General features: G+C 47.8%; 1 protein-coding gene across 1 annotated transcript in view; it reads right to left on the bottom strand.

Moving 5' to 3' along the window:
- Positions 1 to 21,460, bottom strand: part of necab2 (N-terminal EF-hand calcium binding protein 2) — a 190,181-nt gene that overhangs the window by 92,499 nt on the left and 76,222 nt on the right. Inside the window, exons 4-5 of the mRNA XM_078212021.1 lie at positions 17,445 to 17,470; positions 12,487 to 12,584 (exon numbers count right to left, since the gene is read on the bottom strand). Coding sequence (XP_078068147.1) covers positions 12,487 to 12,584; positions 17,445 to 17,470 — 124 coding nt within the window. The remainder of the gene's footprint in view (positions 1 to 12,486; positions 12,585 to 17,444; positions 17,471 to 21,460) is intronic.

Raw genomic sequence — 21,460 nt, 5'->3', positions numbered from 1 at the left:
TTTCTGTACTGTAGGGCTTCTTCTTCTTCTTCTTCTTCTTCCTCACAAAGGAACCAGAGATGTTGGGATGACAGAATGTGGGCTCACCAATCATGAATCGATCCCATCCACTATCTTCAAAGGCCTCCAGATTGGACCTGACTCTACAAAAGTCCAGGCCTTAAGAGTCAGAATATGAGTTACTCACCACAAATATCCCAGCCTCAGACCTCCTCTGGAAGCCAAGGTATTTATATGGCTAGTCCAGTCCAGTTTCTGGTCAATGGTAACTCCCATGATATCGATAGTGGGGGATTCAGCAATGGTAAAAACTATTGAATGTCAAGGGATGCTGGTTAGATTCTCTCTTGTTGGAGATGGTCATTGCCTGGCACTTGTGTGGCATGTATGTTACTTGCCACGTGTCTGTCCATGTGGATCTTGTCCAGGTATTGATGCATTTGGACATGGACTGCTTCAGTATCTGAGGAGTCACGAAGATATTGAACAATGTGCAATCATCATCGAACATCCCCACTTCTGACCTTATGATGGAAGGAAGGTAATTGAAGCAGCTGAAGATTGTTAGGCTGAGGATACAACCCTGAGGAATTCCTGCAGTGATGTCCTGGAGCAGAGATGATTGACCTCCAACCACCACAAACATATGATAGGTATGACTCTAACCAGTGGAGACTTTTCCGCTTGATTCACATGAACACCACCAACTTGCAAGTTTCCTCCAATCATACACCATTCTGACTTGGAATTTTATTGCCATTCCTTCCTCGTCACTCGATCAAAATCCTGGAATTCCATTCCTAACAGCCTGCAGTGTTTCAAAATGGCAGCTCACCAACACTATCTCAGCGACAATTCAGGATGGGCAATAAATACCACTCTTGTCAGCAATCCCATGAAAAATTGAGAAAACATACTCCCAGTGCAGATGCTACATGGTTTACACAGAGTAAAACTCCCTATACAACCTCCCAAGGCAGGTAAAACATGGGTCAGATACAGATATAAGCTCCCTCTTCACTGCCAAACTGTTGACACAGACAACTGGGAGATGATTGCTGGTGGTTGTGACCTCGAGCAGCTGACTGTTTGGAGGGGCAGTGGAGAAGGTGAGGAGAAATGGAAAGCTATGCTGACCAAAAAGAGGGTCCAGAGAAAACAGGCCAGTGAATCCTCTACGTTCTTAGAATCACAGAATTGGTGCGGCACAAAAGGAGACAAATTGTGTCACCACCAGCTCCGCAAATGAGCAATTAGTTTGGTACCATTGTCCACCTTCTCCCCTTAACCCTGCATATTTCTCGTTTTCAGATAAGTCTCATTCCCTTTTTAATGCTTCAATTTGAACCTGCCATCACCCCACACTCAAAAAGTGCATTCTAGACCTTAACCTCTCGCTGTGTAAAAAAGGTTTTCCTCATGTTGCTTTTGCTTCTTTTGCCAATTATTGTAAATCCATACCCAGTTTCTCCCTATCTACTCTGTCCTGATGCCTCATGATATTGAATACTTCAATCTAATCTCCACACAGCCTACTTTTCTCCAAGGAAAGCAGTCCCAACTTCTCCAATTTAACTTATAACTGAAGATCCTCATCCCTTGAACCATTCTCGTGAATCTTTCTAACACCCTCACATCCTTCCTGAAGTGCAGCATGCAGAACTATATACAATACTCCAGCTGAGGCCAAACTAGTGTCTTATACAAATTCATCATAACCTCCTTGCCCTTGTACTCTGTGCCTCTATTAATAAAGTCTAGGATACTGAATGCTTTATTAACCAATCTCACAACCTGTCCTACTGCTTTTAATGAAACATATCCCCAGGTTCCCCATCCACATCCTGAAAACTGTGATGCTCAGACCTGACGGCACTTGTGGTGTCAAGGTGGCTCAAGCATGTGTGGACTCTCGCCGAACTGATCTCCATTCAGACAGAATTCCACCTTGTTCCTGTGTCCAGATACCTGCCTCAGGAGTTGCAACTCCATGATTGAACCATCTCATGGACATTCCCTCCATGCCTTTTCACTCAGTGTGGGGGTTTGTGATCACTTCAGCCAGGCTAATGAGGTTGGCTTGCTAGAAGATGGACTACCTGATGAGTTGATGGTTAAATCAGGGAGTCTCATGCTCCCTATTTAAAGCAGGTGTGTCAGACTCCCAGCCTGCATCCAGCTGGGGGCAACGGGAGAGCTGGCTGTGTACAGATGTATGGTATAAATAAAGTAACCTGGTGACGGGACTTTCGCCTCCGTGGAGTTATTACAGGGTTACTATATGGTTTCCTGCTGCACACCCTCCACCTTCTTTCCTTCCTCTACTGTTCAGACATGCCTTGCCGTTCTGTTCTACCATCTAGTGGTGAGGGAGGTCCCCAGTGGAGGGTGCTCTGCGTGTCAGCCCTCCCTTCTTCCATCAGATATGGAGGATGTTCCATGCAGCAGTGCTATCCAGTCGCAGACCAAGATAGTTCACAGACTCCCAGATCTCATGTCTTTTTTGCGGCCAATGTGAATCTGTTTTTTACGTTTATCTAGATTGCCTGAGGTTGCAACACTTTTTCCATGATTTGAATGGGCTGCTCCTCAATCTTTCACTGCAGTTCAGCCCCACATTCCTCATGTTCGGTCACCCAGTGCGGAAGTGGGAGCGGGGAGGGAGGAGGAGGACCTCCTTGTAACTCTGCTCAAGTTGGTCTGTTCAAGTTGGCCATTAACAGGTCCAGGCAGGGGGCGATTGAGGGGTTGTCCGACCCGACCGTCTGACCCTGTGCCGTGGCTACATTCACAGTTGGTTGGCCTTGGATAGGGAGCACATGGTGCCCATTGGCACGATCCAGGCCTTCCGTGACTGGTGTGCACTGCAGGTGCCAGGGTTCATCATCAACCCCGGGAATGCTATCTTGGCTTTGTTAGTTAAGTTTCTGACGCCATTTTGATTTTTGTTAGTGTCCCACCAGGGCTGTCACCCCTCTCATTTTGGTTTACTGATTTTTGTTTTATTCAAAGAGTGCACCCAGGTCCCTCTGTCCTGCACCTCCTTTCCAATGGTACACTTTATTTTATTGTTTCTCCATGACCTTCTTACCAAAATGAATTACTCCTCGTTTCTCAGCATTGAACTTCATCTGCTACTCATTGCACCAACTTGTCTACTTCCCTCTGAAGTTCCACACTGCCCCCCTCACAGTTTACAACACATCCAGGTTTTTTAAATTGTGACCGGTACACCCAACTAGAGGTTATAGCACATGTCAGGAAAAGTGAAGGACCCAACACTGACCCCTGAGATTGCCAGAGTAGAGTTCCCGAGGCAATGCTTAACACAGTCTGTACCACCAAGGTGCAAACCATTATCTGATAAGATGGAAGTTTTCCAAAGGATACTGTCACATCTACACTCCCAGGGCAGATAGCAACACGGATGTTCCATCAAATATCTCTGGGAGAGGTCTCCCCTCAAGGGCCAGATACTCCAAACTTCCTTCACCCTCACTCCAAATTAACCCGCGATAAACTGATTGCCTCCCTCATGACTCCCCAGGAGACCCCTACCTCCACCCCACTTCCCAGGACCCCTGCCACTTATCTTCACACTGGCCCCCTGGATTTGGGCACAGGTACAACTCTGCAGTATCTCTACTGGCCACAGCGCTGTGCCTGGATGGGCTAGAGGACGTTGGCCAAGGCCAGTTTGGACAAGTTTTATTGGTTTTAAGGCAGATTTACATCAACTCCTTTTATAGAAAATGATTTGTTGCATCTCAACTGTCCCCATTGCTTCAACCTTGTCCAGTCCACATTGAACATTATATTGGAGACATTAGAATCAAATCGGAGAACAGCAACAACCCTGTGGCACTCCATCGCTTCTTCATTAATAATTCTTGCTTCCTCCTTTCTGTCAGCCACTTTGCTTTCAGCAGCAGCTCCTGATGAAGAACTTCATCAAAGGCACCACTCAATTTCCTGCTGCTCACTTTGAGACAATGCTTCTTCAAACAAGTCAGAAAGTCACCAGGCAGCATTGGCCTCCTCTGAATCATTCACAGCTCTGGGTGGGATTCAGTGATTGCACTGTTATCTTCCGAAACAATAGATTGTGCTTTCCAGTCCTGTACCATAAACAGGAGTGTGAAACCCAGGCTAACACTCCAGTGCAGCACTGAAGAAGTGCTGCATTATCAGAGGTACTGACTCTGACACACTAAGCCAAAGTCGACCTCTTCGGTGATCCCATGGTACTATCTGAAGAAGAGCAGAAAGTTAGGCCAGTGTCCTGTTTGTCGGATCCTGTCATGCACAAACATTACTTATAGGAACTGTATGTGAAAGTATTTATTTGCCTGCAAGGTGCTTTGGGTGGTCCTGAAGTGGTGAAAGACACTATAGAAATGTAAGAGTTTTGGCTTACATTTCAAAAAAGGTCTTAGTCTGAGATGACCATGGGCTGCTCTCCCCTTTGAGCAGGGGAGTTGACTGGTAGTGATTTAATCTGAGGATCACCATACCTCAGGTAAGAGGCAAGGTAGAGAAGGCAGAGTCTTCATGAATAACCTCAGCCTGGGTGGGAATTGAACCCACGCTGTTGGCATTATTACACATCGTGAACCAGCCATCCAGCCAACTGAGCTAACCAACTCCCTGCTTTATTGATGACTTATTTGATTATTCAGGCACAGGCGCTCCTTTGCTGCACTTCACATAGCTCTGAGTTGTTGACACTCTCTCCCATCCTCTCACATTCAGTGCAAGAGAACCCCTGGATCTGATATGGGACTCTCCTGTGGCATCATTTCCATGCACAGGAAACGGCCAAGAATCCAGTAACTTGAGCAGAATGTTAAACCTCGAGTAGGTTCTTTTCCCTGAGCATTGTTAGCACCCATTCAAATCATTCTTCCTGGCAATCTCTGCAGAAGGAATTTATATTTAAAAACAATTACTCGAACATTTTAAAATCTTTTTACTCTCCTCCCCTCTCATCTGTATGTACAAATTTTCCAAAGGTAATACTGGGCAGGGGGAGGGTTGCTTATTGTGTAAAATGAAGAGTTTATCATTCTATTCAGTGGGGTCTATGTGAAATGATTGGTGCCTGAAGCAGAATCTTCCCTTCCTCCTCCTCTCTTCCACACTCCTGTTGCCCTTGGGAAATTTCTCTCACTCTAAAAGGGTTCAATGATTTCTCAGCAGAGTATTTTTTCCACACGCAGCATCTGTCAGCAATGAATGGACTGTGTCTGCTTGAAATGCGGTAGCCACACAGTTGCTGATAAGAAGCAAGCGATTGAAAGTTGAGCTGACTGCGTTCATTAGTTGTGACAGTTCCTCAGTGCGACTAATCAACTCTGACGGTATTAAGTGACGGGGGCAACTTGCATAAGGAACAGAAAGAATATGTAAATGTGGAGAGTCTGACTTCCATCACAAACTGAGCTACAGTTCACATATTCAGATCGACTGCCTCCTTAATCTACCTGTCACAGACTGTCCTTGTTTCCAGTTTCTCTCCATCCCATTGCCTGGAGGTGCTGACTCTTGCCAGGGTGCAGCTCCCGGTGCCCTGGATATAGAAACACGGAAACTAGAAGCAGGAGTAGGCCATTCAGCCCTTCGAGCCTGCTCCACCATTCATTTTGATCATGCCTGATCATCAAATTCAGTATCTCATATCCTTTGATTCCTTTAGCTCCAAGAGCTATATCTAAATTCTTCTTGAAATTAGAAAATATTTTGACTCCAACTACATTCTGTGGCAGTGAATTCCACAACTTCACCACCCTCTGGGTGAAGAAATTTCTCCTCACCTCAGTTCTAAAAGGTTTACCCCTTATCCTCAAACTATGACCCCTAGTTCTGTTCCCACACCATTGGGAACATTCTTCCTGAATCTACCCTGTCTAACCCTGTTAAAATTTTATAAGTTTCTATGAGATCCCATCTCACTCTTCTAAACTCCAGTGAATATAATCCTAACCTACTTAGTCTCTCTTCGTATGACAGACCTGCCATATCAGGAATCAGCCTGATAAACCTTCAGAGTACTCCCTCTATCTCAAGGACATCCTTGTTCAGATAAGGACTGCACACAATACTCCAGATGCGGCCTCACCAATGCCCTATGCAATTGCAGCAAAACATCCCGATATCTATACTCAAATCCTCTCACTATGAAGGCCAACATACTATTTGCCATCTTTACTGCCTGCTGTACCTGCACGCTTACTTTCAGCAACTGATGCACGAGGACTCCAAGGTCTCGTTGAGTATCCACCTCTCTCAATTTATACCCATTCAAATAATAATCTGCCTTCCTAGTATTGCTACCATATCCCCCACCACCAACTACAACTGCAATTCTTCAAGTTACTGAGGAGGTAGCAAGTTATTGAACCATAGGGGGCATCATAGCACAGTCCTCTCCCACCTTCCCTCCCCAAGTAAAGAATCCATGAATGGCAACTAGGAGCAGAAACGCAGCTTAATTGAGTTCAGTTTCTAGTCACAGCATGTTGAGACCAGGGGTGGCACACTAAACACTGCCCTGGTTAAAGCTCACTCAGAGCAGACTGATGCTTGGAGCTGGGACCTTCCAATTGATGGAGAGTTTGCTGTGACCTCTGTAATCCTGAGGCAGACAGCAGGAATGTCACCATCACACCCAGGTTCTCCTCCAAGTCACGCACCATCCCAACGTACATCACCATTCCCTCATCAATTCCGTTCCCAGCAGCATCGTGGGTGAACATTCCCCACACGGATCACAAGAGTTCTTCCCATGGACAATAGAAGTTGGCCTTATCTCGAGCACCAGATATAAAACCCCAAGATTCATTGTCCATGTTTAATTCCTGACAGCAAATTCGACATCTGATTAACCCAAGGAGTTTTAATCCAAGAAGTTAAAATTGAATCTAACCCTTTCTTCCCCATTACTTTTCCGGATTTCCCTTCAAATGCATTGATGCTATTCACCTTGGCCTTTCCGTGCGGTAGCAAGTTCCACATTCTAAGTATTCTCTAGAAAAGGATGTTTCTCTTCAGTACCTGCCACGTTTATGACACATATGACTATAAATGTGAGGTGATTCATTTTGGTAGGACTAATTTAAATGTGGATTAAAGGGTCAAAGGTAGGGTTCTGAAGACTGTGGAGGAACAGAGAGATCTTGGGGTCCATATCCACAGATCTCTAAAGGTTGCCACTCAAGTGGATAGAGCTGTGAAGAAGGCCTATAGTGTGTTAGCTTTTATTAACAGGGGGCTGGAGTTTAAGAGCCGTGGGGTTATGCTGCAACTGTACAGGACCTTGGTGAGACCACATTTGGAATATTGTGTGCAGTTCTGGTCACCTCACTATAAGAAGGATGTGGAAGCGCTGGAAAGAGTGCAAAGGAGATTTACCAGGATGCTGCCTGGTTTGGAGGGTAGGTCTTATGAGGAAAGGTTGAGGGAGCTAGGGCTGTTCTCTCTGGAGCGGAGGAGGCTGAGGGGAGACTTAATAGAGGTTTATAAAATGATGAAGGGGATAGATAGAGTGAACGTTCAAAGACTATTTCCTCGGGTGGATGGAGCTATTACAAGGGGGCATAACTATAGGGTTTGTGGTGGGAGACATAGGAAGGATATCAGAGGTAGGTTCTTTACGCAGAGAGTGGTTGGGGTGTGGAATGGACTGCCTGCAGTGATCGTGGAGTCAGACACTTTAGGAACATTTAAGCGGTTATTGGATAGGCACATGGAGCACACCAGGATGATAGGGAGTGGGATAGCTTGATCTTGGTTTCAGATAAAGCTCGGCACAACATCGTGGGCCGAAGGGCCTGTTCTGTGCTGTACTGTTCTATGTTCTATGTCTATCTTCTATTTCTAGCCGCTATTCTAATGTCCCAACAAGGAAAAACATTTTCACTGTGTCAACCCTTCCATAATCTTAAAGATAGATCTTAATCAGGTCAGTCCTTATGTTTCTATCAAGAGCCACCCGCTCAATCTTTCCCAATAGCTATAACCTCTCAGTTTTGTCATTCTTGTCATTCCTTTTAGCATCTCTTCCAGTATTTCTATATCCTTTTTACGAGATGGAGACCAGAATTGCTCATAGTACTCAAGTGTGACGTAATCAAGTTGAATATAAATTAAAAGCAAATTATTATGGACACTGGAATCTGAAACAAAAACAGAAAATGTTGGAAAATCACTGCAAGTCTGACAGCGTCTGTGGAGAGAGAACAGAGCCAACGTTTCGAGTCTGGATGACCCTTCGTCAGAGTCACCATTTTCACAGACAGAAACCTGGTAACCTGAGCAGAATGTTAAATCTTGAGTAGGTTCTTTTCCCTGAGCACTGTTAGCACTAATTCAAATCATCTTTCTTGGCAATCTCATCCCCAGCTCAGCTACACTGACAGAGCCTGCAGCCAAGGGAGTCAATGGCCTAGTGATATTATCACTAGACCATTAACCCAGAAAATCAACTACTGTTCTGGGGACCTGGGTTTGTATCCCACCATGGCAGGAGGTGGAATTTGAATTCAATAAAAAATATCTGGAATTAAGAATCTACTAATGACCATGAAACCATTGTCGATTGTCGGAAAAATGCATCTTATTCACTAATGTCCTTTAGGGAAGGAAATCTGACGTCTTTACCTGGCCTGGCCTACATGTGACTCCAGAGCCACAATAATGTGGTTGGCTCGCAACTACCCTCCAAGGGATGGGTAATAAATGCTGGCCAGCCTGTGATGCCCATGTCCCATGAATTTAAAAAAAGCTGCTCAGTGAAATTGGGACATTAGTAGCTACATTTTGAATGTGAAGAAAGAAAGATGAACTACTGCCTTCATCTCAGGATGTGTTAAAGCTGGTTCCAGCTGAGGAAGTAGTTCTGGAAATGTAGTTATTGCTCTGTTGTAGGGAAGGCTGTGATAATTTGTCTCCCACAGACAGCAACATCATAACGAGAATAAAATCTGTTGTTGTGATGTTGAGTGAGAGATAAATATTGGCTTGGATATTGAGAAGGATCCCCTACTCTTCAAAATATTGCCATGAGATCCTTTATAACTGCCTGAGAGCGCAGAAGGATCTCAATTAATGTCTAGTCTGAAATATGGATAATAGGGTGCAAATAATATTCCAGGAGTGGTGCCCCTTTAAGTCAGGGCAATGAGACACTGTATTCAGGTCAACTTAGCGTTAGCTGGGGGCACTAGGATTAATTCACTCAGTGGGGCTCATTTACAAAATTTGAGTAATGAACTAGTTCTAATGAATTTACTTTCTCTCGAGGATCTTATTAACACATTAATCAGATGCTGAGTATGATGGAGGGCGTAAAGAATGAACGAGCATCCCTTCAGGCTACCTTTGTCCTGGAAATGGTGAAATATGAACATCATTGTTAATTTTATGATTGCCCCATAATCCAAGCTCTCAGAGTGAATGAATGTGGAAGAAAATCTCCTTCGTCAGACACAATCACCTTCACTCAGCACAACTCAAATTGCCCATCACTCAGCAGTTCTGTCTCCAATGCCTCGGTCTGTTCTAGTTGTAAGTTACAACGAAGGCTCAGGCATTGGGCAATTGAGCAAGTTTCTCTCATTCAGCCCTGCTCTAACTGACTGGACATTCATACATAAATCAGCTGAGTCCACGCGAGAAACCTGGCCGGCATTTGAAGCCGTTGGTCCCAGGGGATTTATCTTCTTCTTTCTGCAGCTAATTAATATGCAGATTCCTCGCCGAGGCTCCTGCATGTTCACTGACATTAACACAGAACAATAGGAAAGGCACCCTGAGAGATTGAGCCTCAACATTAACCCATCCGATTCTCATTGCAGTTGGTGACTAACCTGCTGCAGATCTGACTCCCTGCTCTCCTGTTAGCAAAAGGCATCCTAAGATCCCCTTGGAGTTTAGCTGGATTATTGTCTAGCAACCAGCAAAAGACTCTTTAGCAAGGAGCATTCACCCTCCCAGCCACTATGGGAGGCTGAATTGCCAATCGCATATCTGGCACTGATGCCCTCCTATCCTGTCTGTAAAAGGTTGGGGAGTGGACAAAAATCATGGTTGCCAGCCATGAGCTTGGGGAGTCTGAGCAACTGGCACACACCGCCCCTGCCAAACACCCCCATCCCGTCCACCCCGACCCATAAAATGTTTTGGGGACTGGGTATGTAATTCAAGCAGTCAATGGCATCTCCTTGGGAAAATGGATTTCCATTTGAGAGTCTCCCCTCTGCCAGATAATATACAATGGAAACACTCAGAGTTACTGACACTCCAGTGGTGCTTCAATAGGGATGGTCATTTTTAAGTTTGTGCAAATTGAGGAAAATTCACCCTCAAATATCAAAACATCAAAATATTACACAGAGTAAGGATCTGATTAGCTGGCATCAGTTAAACTCTTTGATTAGACTGAGAATGTGTGTTATTGATCAATCTCCAGCTCCCTCTACCTGATGGCAGATTTGTAGAGTTTTCATGATTAACAAAGATAAATCATCATCAGCTCTTTCAAATGGACAGCACAGAGACAGGGAGTCACATTCAAAGATTAACTTTAAAGTCACATCTTTGAAAACCCATGCAGAAGGCCTCATTGTGTTCTTGATCCCCACTGTGGCCCACATGCTTGCTTCAGAGAGACCCCATATCGAACAACACTTCCTACAACTTCCAGAGGAATGAGTCAAAATGACAGTTCATAAATGAGCAAGACAGTGTTGGTGCTGAAGTAGCCAAGAACTACATTCAGTGAGAGAGAGAGAGAGAGAATGAGAATGTGAGACACAGGGAATGAGAGTGTGTGTGTGAGAGAGAGAGAGAGAGAGAGAAAGAGAGAGACAGATATAGCAAGAGAGAATGAGAGAGAGAATGGGAATGAATGAGACAGGGAACGAGTGAATGAGAGAGAGAGAGAGAGAGCAAGAGAGAGAGTGAATGAGAGAGAGAGAAAATGAGAGAGAGCAAGAGAGAGAGGGTGAGGGAACGAGAATGAGAGAGGGAACAAGAGTGAGAATGAGAGAACAAGATCGAGAGAGTGAGAGAGAATGAGAGAGAGAGCAAGAGAGAGAGGGAGAGCAAGAGAGAGAGGATGAGGGAACAGGAATGAGAGAGCACGTGAGAGGGGGGCATCTAGGCTGGGTTTTCCCAGACCCATAGAGAGAGGTGCGGGGTAGCCAAATAAGAACATAAGAACGTAAGAAATAGGAGCAGGAGTAGGCCATCTAGCCCCTCGAGCCTGCCCCGCCATTCAATAAGATCATGGCTGATCTGACGTGGATCAGTACCACTTACCCGCCTGATCCCCATAACCCTTAATTCCCTTACCGATCAGGAATCCATCCATCCGCGCTTTAAACATATTCAGCGAGGTAGCCTCCACCACCTCAGTGGGCAGAGAATTCCAGAGACTCACCACCCTCTGGGAGAAGAAGTTCCTCCTCAACTCTGTCTTAAACCGACCCCCCTTTATTTTGAGGCTGTGTCCTCTAGTTTTAACTTCCTTACTAAGTGGAAAGAATCTCTCCGCCTCCACCCTATCCAGCCCCCGCATTATCTTATAAGTCTCCATAAGATCCCCCCTCATCCTTCTAAACTCCAATGAGTACAAACCCAATCTCCTCAGCCTCTCCTCATAATCCAAACCCCTCATCTCCGGTATCAACCTGGTGAACCTTCTCTGCACTCCCTCCAATGCCAATATATCCTTCCTCATATAAGGGGACCAATACTGCACACAGTATTCCAGCTGCGGCCTCACCAATGCCCTGTACAGGTGCATCAAGACATCCCTGCTTTTATATTCTATCCCCCTCGCAATATAGGCCAACATCCCATTTGCCTTCTTGATCACCTGTTGTACCTGCAGACTGGGCTTTTGCGTCTCATGCACAAGGACCCCCAGGTCCCTTTGCACGGTAGCATGTTTTAATTTGTTTCCATTGAGATAGTAATCCCATTTGTTATTATTTCCTCCAAAGTGTATAACCTCGCATTTATCAACGTTATACTCCATTTGCCAGATCCTCGCCCACTCACTCAGCCTGTCCAAATCTCTCTGCAGATCTTCTCCGTCCTCCACACGATTCACTTTTCCACTTATCTTTGTGTCGTCTGCAAACTTCGTTACCCTACACTCCGTCCCCTCCTCCAGATCATCTATATAAATGGTAAATAGTTGCGGCCCGAGTACCGATCCCTGCAGCATGCCACTAGTTACCTTCCTCCAACCGGAAAAACACCCATTTATTCGTTGACTTTCAGCGGAATGGGACAGTCCTGGTAGTGGACGGAGCCTGAACTCCCATCCCCGGTTTCATCTCTCAGGCGACAGTGATGCAGAGTGATGGAACTGTCCTCAAATGTGTTACAGAAACACACCAGATTATAATCACACACTGACTATCTCAAATCTCAGGTGTGGAAGCACTCCCCAGTGCGAGATCTCCCTGGGAGACTCACCTTCTTGGTGTAGTCCATAGCTTTCAGAATTGAAAGGTTCAGGGTCTCCAGGCAGGCAAGAACATCCTCATAATCCCCCATGTGGGAGGCAAAATAATCTAGAGAGAGGAAAAGCAGAACACGAGTTATTATTGCTCTGATCTTCAGTCCAGTAACAGAAATGGCTCCCCTCCTCCAACCTCCCCTCAACCTACCATCGCCCTCAGCCCACCATCGGCCCCACCCCACTTACCCCGCCCACTCCATGACCAATTGCCACACCTTCATCGGCAGAGCTCTTATATTCTTCATCATTACTGAAGGAGATTGACTCCCAATTTTGATTTGATTTGATTTATTGTCACATGTATTAACAGACAGTGAAAATTATTGTTTCCTGCGCGCTATACAGACAAAACATACCATTCACAAAGAAGGAAACGAGAAAGTGCAGAATGTACTGTTACAGTCATAGCTAGGGTGTAAAGAAAGATCAATTAAATGCAAGGTAAGTCCATTCAAAAGTCTGACAGCAGCAGGGAAGAAGCTGTTCTTGAGTCGGTTGGTATGTGACCTCAGACTTTTGTATCGTTTTCCCGAAGGAAGAAGGTAGAAAAGAGAATGACCAAGATGCGTGGGGTCCTTAATTATGCTGGCTGCTTTGCCAAGACAGTGGGAAGTGTAGACAGAGTCAATGGATGGGAAGCTGGTTTGCGTGATGGATTGGGCTACATTCATGACCTTTTGTAGTTCCTTGCGGTCTTGGGCAGAGCAGGAGCCATACCAAGCTGTGATACAATTAGAAAGAATGCTTTCTATGCTGCATCTGTAAAACTTGGTGAGAGTCGTAGCTGACATGCCAAACTTCCTTAGTCTTCTGAGAAGGTAGAGGCGTTGGTGGGCTTTCTTAACTATAGTGTCGGCATGGGGGGACCAGGACAGGTTGTTGGTGATCTGAACACCTAAAAACTTGAAGTTCTCGACCCTTTCCATTTTGTCCCTATTGATGTAGACAGGGGTGTGTTCTCCTTTACGCTTTCTGAAGTCGATGACAATCTCCTTCATTTTGTTGACATTGAGGGAGAGATTATTGTTGCCGCACCAGTTCACCAGATTCTCTATCTCATTCCTGTACTCTGTCTCGTCATTGTTTGAGATCCGACCCACTACGGTGGTGTCGTCAGCAAACTTGAAAATCGAATTGAAGGGGGATTTGGCCACACAGTCATGGGTGTATAAGGAGCATAATAGGGGGCTGAGAACACAGCCTTGTGGGGCACCGGTGTTGAGGATGATCGTGGAGGAAGTGTTGTCGCCAATGGTTCCAACCATCATGTTGCAGCCACAAGCAGCCTGGTTTTGAAAAACTGGGCTAGTTAAGGTCAGGGAGTGGCTCAGTTAACGCTGGAGAGTCACCTGGGTGACATATCACCAGCTTTATGGAGTGGGGGCCACAGATTATTAATGGAGAGGGGGAGAGCGAGAGAGAGAGAAGGGGGAGCGGGGTGTGGAGAGAGGGGAGAATGGGGTGGGGGGGTGGGGTGGGGAGAGGGGGGTGGTTGAGGAGAGAGGGGCAGGGTGGGGAGAGGGGGCGGGGTGAGAAGAGGGGGCGGGGTGGGAAGAGAGAAGGGCGCAGGTGGAGAGGGGGGGTGGAGTGGAGAGAGAGAGGGAGCGGGGTGGGGAGTGGAGTGACGGGTGCGGGGAGCGTAGGGCAGATTGGGGGGGTGGGTTGGGGAGAGAGAGGGGGCGGAATGGGGAGAGGGGGAGCGGGGTGGGGAAAGAGGGGGGGCGGGGTGGGGAGAGAGGGAGCGGGGTGGGGAGAGAGGAAGCGGGGTGGGGAGAGAGCGAGCGGGGTGGGGAGAGAGGGGGGATGGGATGAGGAGAGAGGGGGAGCCTGGCGGAGAGAGAGGGGGGGGGGGCGAAGTGGGGAGAGAGAGGGAGTGGGGTGGGGAGAGAGAGGGAGCGGGGTGGGGAGAGAGAGGGAGCGGGGTGGGGAGAGAGGGGGAGCGGGGTGGTGAGAGAGAGGGAGCGGGGTGGTGAGAGAGAGGGAGCGGGGTGGGGAGAAAGGGGGAACGGGGTGCGGAGGGGAAGCAGGAGGGGGAGCAGGGTGGGGAGGGGAAGCTTGGCGGGGTGGAGGGGGTACTGGGCAGGGTGGGGGTCAGGGTGGTGTAGGGAGGGGGTGTGGGGTTAAGGGAGAGCGGTGTGAGGAGAGGGGGAGCGGGTGGGGAGAGAAGGGGACGGTGGAGAGAGGGGACGGTGATGAGAGGGGACGGTGGAGAGAGGGGACGGTGGAGAGAGGAGAGGTGGAAAGTGAGAGGGAGTGTAGAGAAGGAGAGGTATGGAGAGAGATGGAGGGTGGAGAGAGGGAGGGCGCGTGGAGAGGGGGTGTGGAGAGAGGGTGGAGAGAGAGAGGGGAGTGGAAAGACAGAGGGTGTTGGAGAGAGAGGAATAGGGGTGTGCAGATTGAAAGGGAGAGGAGAGAGAGAGAAGGGGTGGACAGAGAGGGGGGAGAAAGCGAGAAAGGGGGTGAGAGCCAGTGGGGGAGACAGAAGGATCGAGGGAGTGAGAGAGGTTATAAGGGGAGCTTCCTGAGCGACTGAGCTTCCTGAGGGACCGAGCTTACTGAGGGACCAAGCTGACTGAGGGATCAAGCTTACTGAGGGCTTAAAGGATTGAGCTTACTGCATTAGGGAGCAGGGTGGGAGTAAGGGCTAGGGTGGGGGTTCAGTGTGTAAGGGGGTAGGGGAGGGGAAGGGGCAGGGTGGGGGTTCAGTATGTAAGAGGGACTGGTGGGAGTAAGGGAGCAAGGTGAGGGTTCATTGTTGAGAGGGCATGGTGTGTGCAAGGGGGCAGGGTGGGGGTTCATTCTCATGGTTTGGTTATCTCAGCTTGTTTAGTTACTGAGAGCATCCAGTCAGAGTCCTTGTCTATTCTCCGTGCAGTGGAGTGAGTGTTAATGAGGGATTGAGCTTCCTGAGGGACCGGGCTGACTGAGGGACCGAGCTGACTGAGGGACCGAGCTGACTGAGGGACCGAGCTGACTGAGGGACTGAGCTTACTGAGGGACTGAGCTGACTGAGGGACCGGGCTGACTGAGGGACCGAGCTGACTGAGGGACCGAGCTGACTGAGGGATTGAGCTTCCTGAGGGACCGGGCTGACTGAGGGACCGAGCTGACTGAGGGACCGAGCTGACTGAGGGACCGAGCTGACTGAGGGACCGAGCTTACTGAGGGACCGAGCTGACTGAGGGACCGAGCTGACTGAGGGACCGGGCTGACTGAGGGACCGGGCTGACTGAGGGACCGAGCTGACTGAGGGACCGAGCTGACTGAGGGACCGAGCTGACTGAGGGACCGGGCTGACTGAGGGACCGAGCTGACTGAGGGACCGAGCTGACTGAGGGACCGAGCTGACTGAGGGACCGGGCTGACTGAGGGACCGAGCTGACTGAGGGACCGAGCTGACTGAGGGACCGGGCTGACTGAGGGACCGAGCTGACTGAGGGACCGAGCTGACTGAGGGACCGAGCTGGCTGAGGGACCGGGCTGACTGAGGGACCGAGCTGACTGAGGGACCGAGCTGACTGAGGGACCGAGCTGACTGAGGGACCGAGCTGACTGAGGGACCGAGCTGACTGAGGGACGGGCTGACTGAGGGACCGGGCTGACTGAGGGACCGGGCTGACTGAGGGACCGAGCTGACTGAGGGACCGGGCTGACTGAGGGACCGGGCTGACTGAGGGACCGGGCTGACTGAGGGACCGAGCTGACTGAGGGACTGAGCTTACTGAGGGTTTAAGGGAATGAGCTTACTGAGTGTCATGAGCTGCGCTGTGGCTTTGATGTTAACATTGGTCTCTGGGTTCACTGAAATGTTCCTATTAGGTTTGATTTTGAAGCTGTTGGCAGTGAGGTTTGTAATCTTGTATCAAATCTTGCTTATGTTTCATTTGGAGGACAGAACTCCAAACTCCAATACTTTCTGTATTATAACAAAAGAACATTGAGGCAGTGTGAAGGAACGGGAAGGATTTACTCGAACTGCCACTCTGCAGGCGATCGATGGGGGAGAAGGGGGCAGTGGGTCGCGATCGGTCTGGGTAGCAGGGGGGTTGGTGGATAAGGGGGGCAGTGATGTCTGTGGGGGCCATCGCTCCCGAGTCGCTTTCTCCGCTTTCTGCAGCCCAGTAGCGATCTAATACGGGCGCGCTTTTTCAATTTTTTTTTCTAACTGCGCATGCGCAGTTCAGAGCTCTGGTCGTTTCGGGCGCGCTAAGCCCCGTCCACAGCGCGAATGGGACCGGCAATTTTTTTTTCAGGCAAAGTGCGTATGGGGGTGCCTGAAATCAGATTTCCAAGTCGGATCTGAATTGCGCCCAGATTCAGCACTTAGAATGAAAATGGTAAAATCAGGCCCCTTGTGTAGCTCAATGCTGAGCAGAGAATTAACCAGTTACAGTTCAGTGATGCAGTAAATGCGGTTGAAAGAAGTGACAGGGGTGGCATTTCTGCTCAGTATGATTGGTATGTGTTGTAAACCCAACTCACAGCAATTCCCTGGCACAACTTCCCACAGACTAGCATCTCCTTTTCTAATATTTCACCCAGCTTCCTCGTACCAGGGAGCTTGTCAATTGCTATGATGCTGTGGCAATCCCAGAATCCCCAGGTGTCACGGATTCCCTCGATTGGAACCACGTGAGCAATGGAAGGAGACAGAGTAAACAGGAGCAAGAACATGGCTGGAAGGCCAAAGAAGGGTAAAAAAGAACGCTGAACAAACTTTGCCATTCCCTTTGGCAGCATGGGAGACAAAACTATACAATAGTAACAACTTTAATCCTTGGCAATAAATTTCCACCATTGGCACACACTGGGAGTGACACCCAACAAAGTCACCCATCACCACACTGAGGCCTTGAAGACCTGGTCAGGCTGTTTGCAAAGCAGTGGAAGAGAAGGCAATTGGCCAACTTACCACACAACTCCTTGGTGTCCACATGACTGCAGCGAACAGCAAAGGAGATAGAAGACAGACAGAAAAATCAGACAGGAGGGAGAAAGACACTTTATTACTTCAAGAATGACAAGCAAACTTTCAGTTTGACACAACCGAATATCAGAATGGATTTTGGACTCAAATACCAAAAGTGAAAGATTACAGTCAATCCTCAACAGGCAATTCCTATCCAAATTCCTAATCCTTCTCTCTTCTGCTGTCTCTGTTTGGATTGTGCAGGGAAAAGGCCAAAGTTTAACAGGCTTATAAAACAGGCCAGATTGCCAACTACTCCAGAGCCATCCAGCTCAATGTATAAATATGTACAGTCTCTTTCAAGTCGTTACCATAGTGACAGTGTTATTTTAAGCAATCAGTTACTGTACTGGAAGCAAACCTGATGTTCTACAGTAGCATCAGCCTGGGTTTTAAAAGAGGACATGAAGGGTCTCTGGACCTAGCAGGCAGCAAAATATTTATCACAAGTGTACCATTCTGTTTAAACTATCGAGGCCTAAAACTCAGATCATGCTGGAATCCTGGTGTGATCCTGGGCAGGAGTATTGCACATTAGTCCACTGGATCCAGTGAACTGATGTTACCCACCATGGACCAGCTCAGAATGAGATCAGGAGAAAGGAAAAACAATTGTTGACCGACAGTTGCCTGTGGATTTGGCAAGGACCCAGGAAAGAACTCCTGCTCCTTCTCGCTCCAGTATCTTTCGCACAGAAACCGAGTGACCTTCCCAGTGCAGTATTGAGGGAGCACTGAACTGTCAGATGTGTTGTCTCTTGGTTGATATATTAAACCTTCGTTCTCAGCTGGGAGCAAAGTATCTCTGGGCACGACTTTGTAGTCAAGCAGGGGTGTTGTCCCAATAACCTGGTCAATATTTATCCCTCAATCAACATCACTAAAACAGAGGAATAGGGAATTATCACATTGCTTATTCTGGGATATCGCAGTGCCCAAACTGACTACAGTGACTGGGAACACGTTGGGAAACTCTTGAGTTTGGGAAAGGAACAAGTCTTTCTTTCTTGGGAAAGATTCTTCTGGAAGATACTAAAGGTTAAAGTCGGGTAAAAATAACAACTGATTAAAGTTTATTAGTTTCTCATTTCTTTGGTACAGTTCCATTTATCAGCATTGTTTAATTATAAATCAGCCAGGACTTGCAGAGTATATTTTTATGCAGAGCGGGAGGGAGGGAAAGAGCTGTAAATTGAACTTACAAACAGAACAGAGTGTTCTGTTTGAATCTATGAATTCAGAGTTCTGATGGTAACTCACAGAGCAACCTTCAGGATGAGAACCAGCATTATACCCAAAGTAGAAGGATTTTAATTCAATGCTCATTGATTGCAGAGTGAAATCAAACCTTCAATGAATCAGGAGATTTCAGAGAATTGTGTGAGCAGAGGGAAAAATGGCACACTCACAGTCAGAAACCAAGAGAGAGTGAGATATAGATGGAGAGAGCAAGAGAGGGACAGAATGGTGAAGGATTAGGAGGTACACTCACAGAAAGACTGCAAAGGAATAAGGAAATTTGTAGTCAAATTGGGACTGTCCTATCCCAGAACAGTTACAGCACGGAGTTAGATACAGAAGTAAAGCTCCCCATCGAAAACTACCAGGACAGGTGCAGCACAGGGTTAGACACAGAGTAAACATCCCTCTACACTGTCACATCACATTTCCACTCCATCTGACGAAGGAGCAGTGCTCCAAAAGCTTATGGTATTTGCTACCAAATAAACCTGTTGGACTTTAACCTGGTGTTGTGAGACTTCTTACCAACATCAAACACTCCCAGGACAGGTACAGCACAGGATTAGGTACGGAGCAAAGCTCACACTACAGTGTCCTCATCAAACACTACCAGCACAAATTCAGCACAGGTTTAGATACAGAGTAAATATCCTTTAACACTGTCCCCATCAAACACTCCCAGGGCTGGTGCAGCACAGGGTTAGGAACAGAGTAAAGCTCCCTCTACACTGTTTCCATCAAACACTCCTCATTAAGCACAGGGTTGAATACAAGATGAAGCTCCCTCTTCATGACCATATCAACATGTCTTAACCAAGCTTCCTTTTCAACTGATCAGGTCATTTCTAAGATGCTGGGCGCAATCTTACCTTCATGCACCCCCCGGTTGATAGGCAGAGCGAGCCGGTCAGACCGTGAGAGAGACGAGAAATCAGGTTCGCGTCCGATTTCTAGCCTCTCACCAGCACTGAATATCCGGCGAGATCAGCTGACAATGCAAAACAGAATTTAAATGTTACAAGTGAGCCCAGGACACAATTGGCTGGGCTGATTTGCTTCTGCAGCCTTGCTGGTGAAGTTCTACACTGGCGAGGATCACGCATGTTCCCCATCAATTGGGCCTCACTGGTAGGACCGGAGGCCATTGAAGCCTACCCGTGAGGGGGGTGCTCCTTGGCCAGTGCCAGCCTGGTACTGCTATCCTGGCACACTGGCAGTGCCTGGGGGGGGGGGGAGGCTGAGGAGTATGGTGTCTAAGGGGGGAGGGCAGGCCAATTGGGAGGGGAGGATGGGTCCAGGAGGAGGTGGGGGGGTGATCAGTCCGAGCGGGGGTGTGGGGGAGTCGGTCTCAGAGTCCTGCGGTAGTGGTGGGGAGGGGGGGGAGGTGCAGAAATCATTCATGAAAGCCAGCGTTAGCTGGGGGAGGCTGTCACTGACAGATGTGAGATGAGCTTGCGCAATTGCATCCTCTGCTGCTGTCTGCCGGCCTTCGGTGAGCATAGGCCTCACACCCTCCCCCTTTTATAGACCTCCTAAAAGTTCTAGAGAGGTTGAGGAAAGGATTGCGGAGTCAATCCTGCTTAGGAGTGAAAGTAATAGGGCAATTGTTATGGGGGATTTTAACTTGACTAATATTGACTGGAATTGTTATAGCTCTAGCTCGTTAGAGGGGTCAGTTTTTGTTCAAAGCGTGCAGGAAGGTTTTTTGACTCAGTATGTAGACAGGCCAACTAGAGGTGAGGCTATATTGGATCTGGTGCTGGGAAATGAGCCAGACCAGGTGCTAGACTTGGAAGTTGGTGTGCATTTTGGTGATAGTGACCACAATTCGGTTACGTTCACCTTAGTGATGGAAAGGGATAGGCATGAACCTCGGGCCAGTGGTTTTCGCTGGGGGAAGGGTAATTATGAGGCTATTAGGAGAGAATTAGGAAACATAGGTTGGACTATGAGATTACAGGGACTGGGAACGTCCGACATGTGGAGTTTTTTCAAGGAGCAGCTACTGCGAGTCTGTGATAGGTATGTCCCTGTCAGGCAAGGAGGAATTGGTAGGGCTAGGGAACCGTGGTGCACCAAAAAAGTTTCTTTGTTGGTTAAAAAGAAAAAGGAGGCTTATGTTCGGATGAGACGTGAGCACTCGGGTAGTGCACTAGAAAGCTTTAGATTGGCTAAGAGGGAGTTGAAGAGCGAGCTTAGAAGGGCTAAAAGGGGACATGAGAAGACTTTGGCGGATAGGGTTAAAGAGAATCCTAAGGCGTTCTATAGGTATGTCAAGAACAGAAGGTTGGTTAGGGCAAGTTTAGGGCCAGTTATAGATGGCAGAGGGAAGTTATGTGTGGAACCGGAGGAGATTGGTGAAGCATTGAACCAATATTTCTCTTCGGTGTTCACGCAAGGGGACATGAATATAGCTGAGGAGGACACTGGGTTGCAGGGGAGTAGAATAGACAGTATTACAGTTGATAAGGAGGATGTGCAGGATATTCTGGAGGGTCTGAAAATAGATAAATCCCCTGGTCCGGATGGGATTTATCCAAGGATTCTCTGGGAGGCAAGAGAAGTGATTGCAGAGCCTCTGGCTCTGATCTTCAGGTCGTCGTTGGCCTCTGGTATAGTACCAGAAGATTGGAGGTTAGCGAATGTTGTCCCATTGTTTAAGAAGGGGAACAGAGACTTCCCCGGGAATTATAGACCGGTGAGTCTCACTTCTGTTG

This window comes from Mustelus asterias, chromosome 4 (assembly GCF_964213995.1).
Source record: "Mustelus asterias chromosome 4, sMusAst1.hap1.1, whole genome shotgun sequence".
Lineage (NCBI taxonomy): Eukaryota > Metazoa > Chordata > Chondrichthyes > Carcharhiniformes > Triakidae > Mustelus > Mustelus asterias.
The sequence above is the reverse complement of the archived record's forward strand: the minus strand, read 5'-3'. Positions and strand labels throughout refer to the sequence as shown.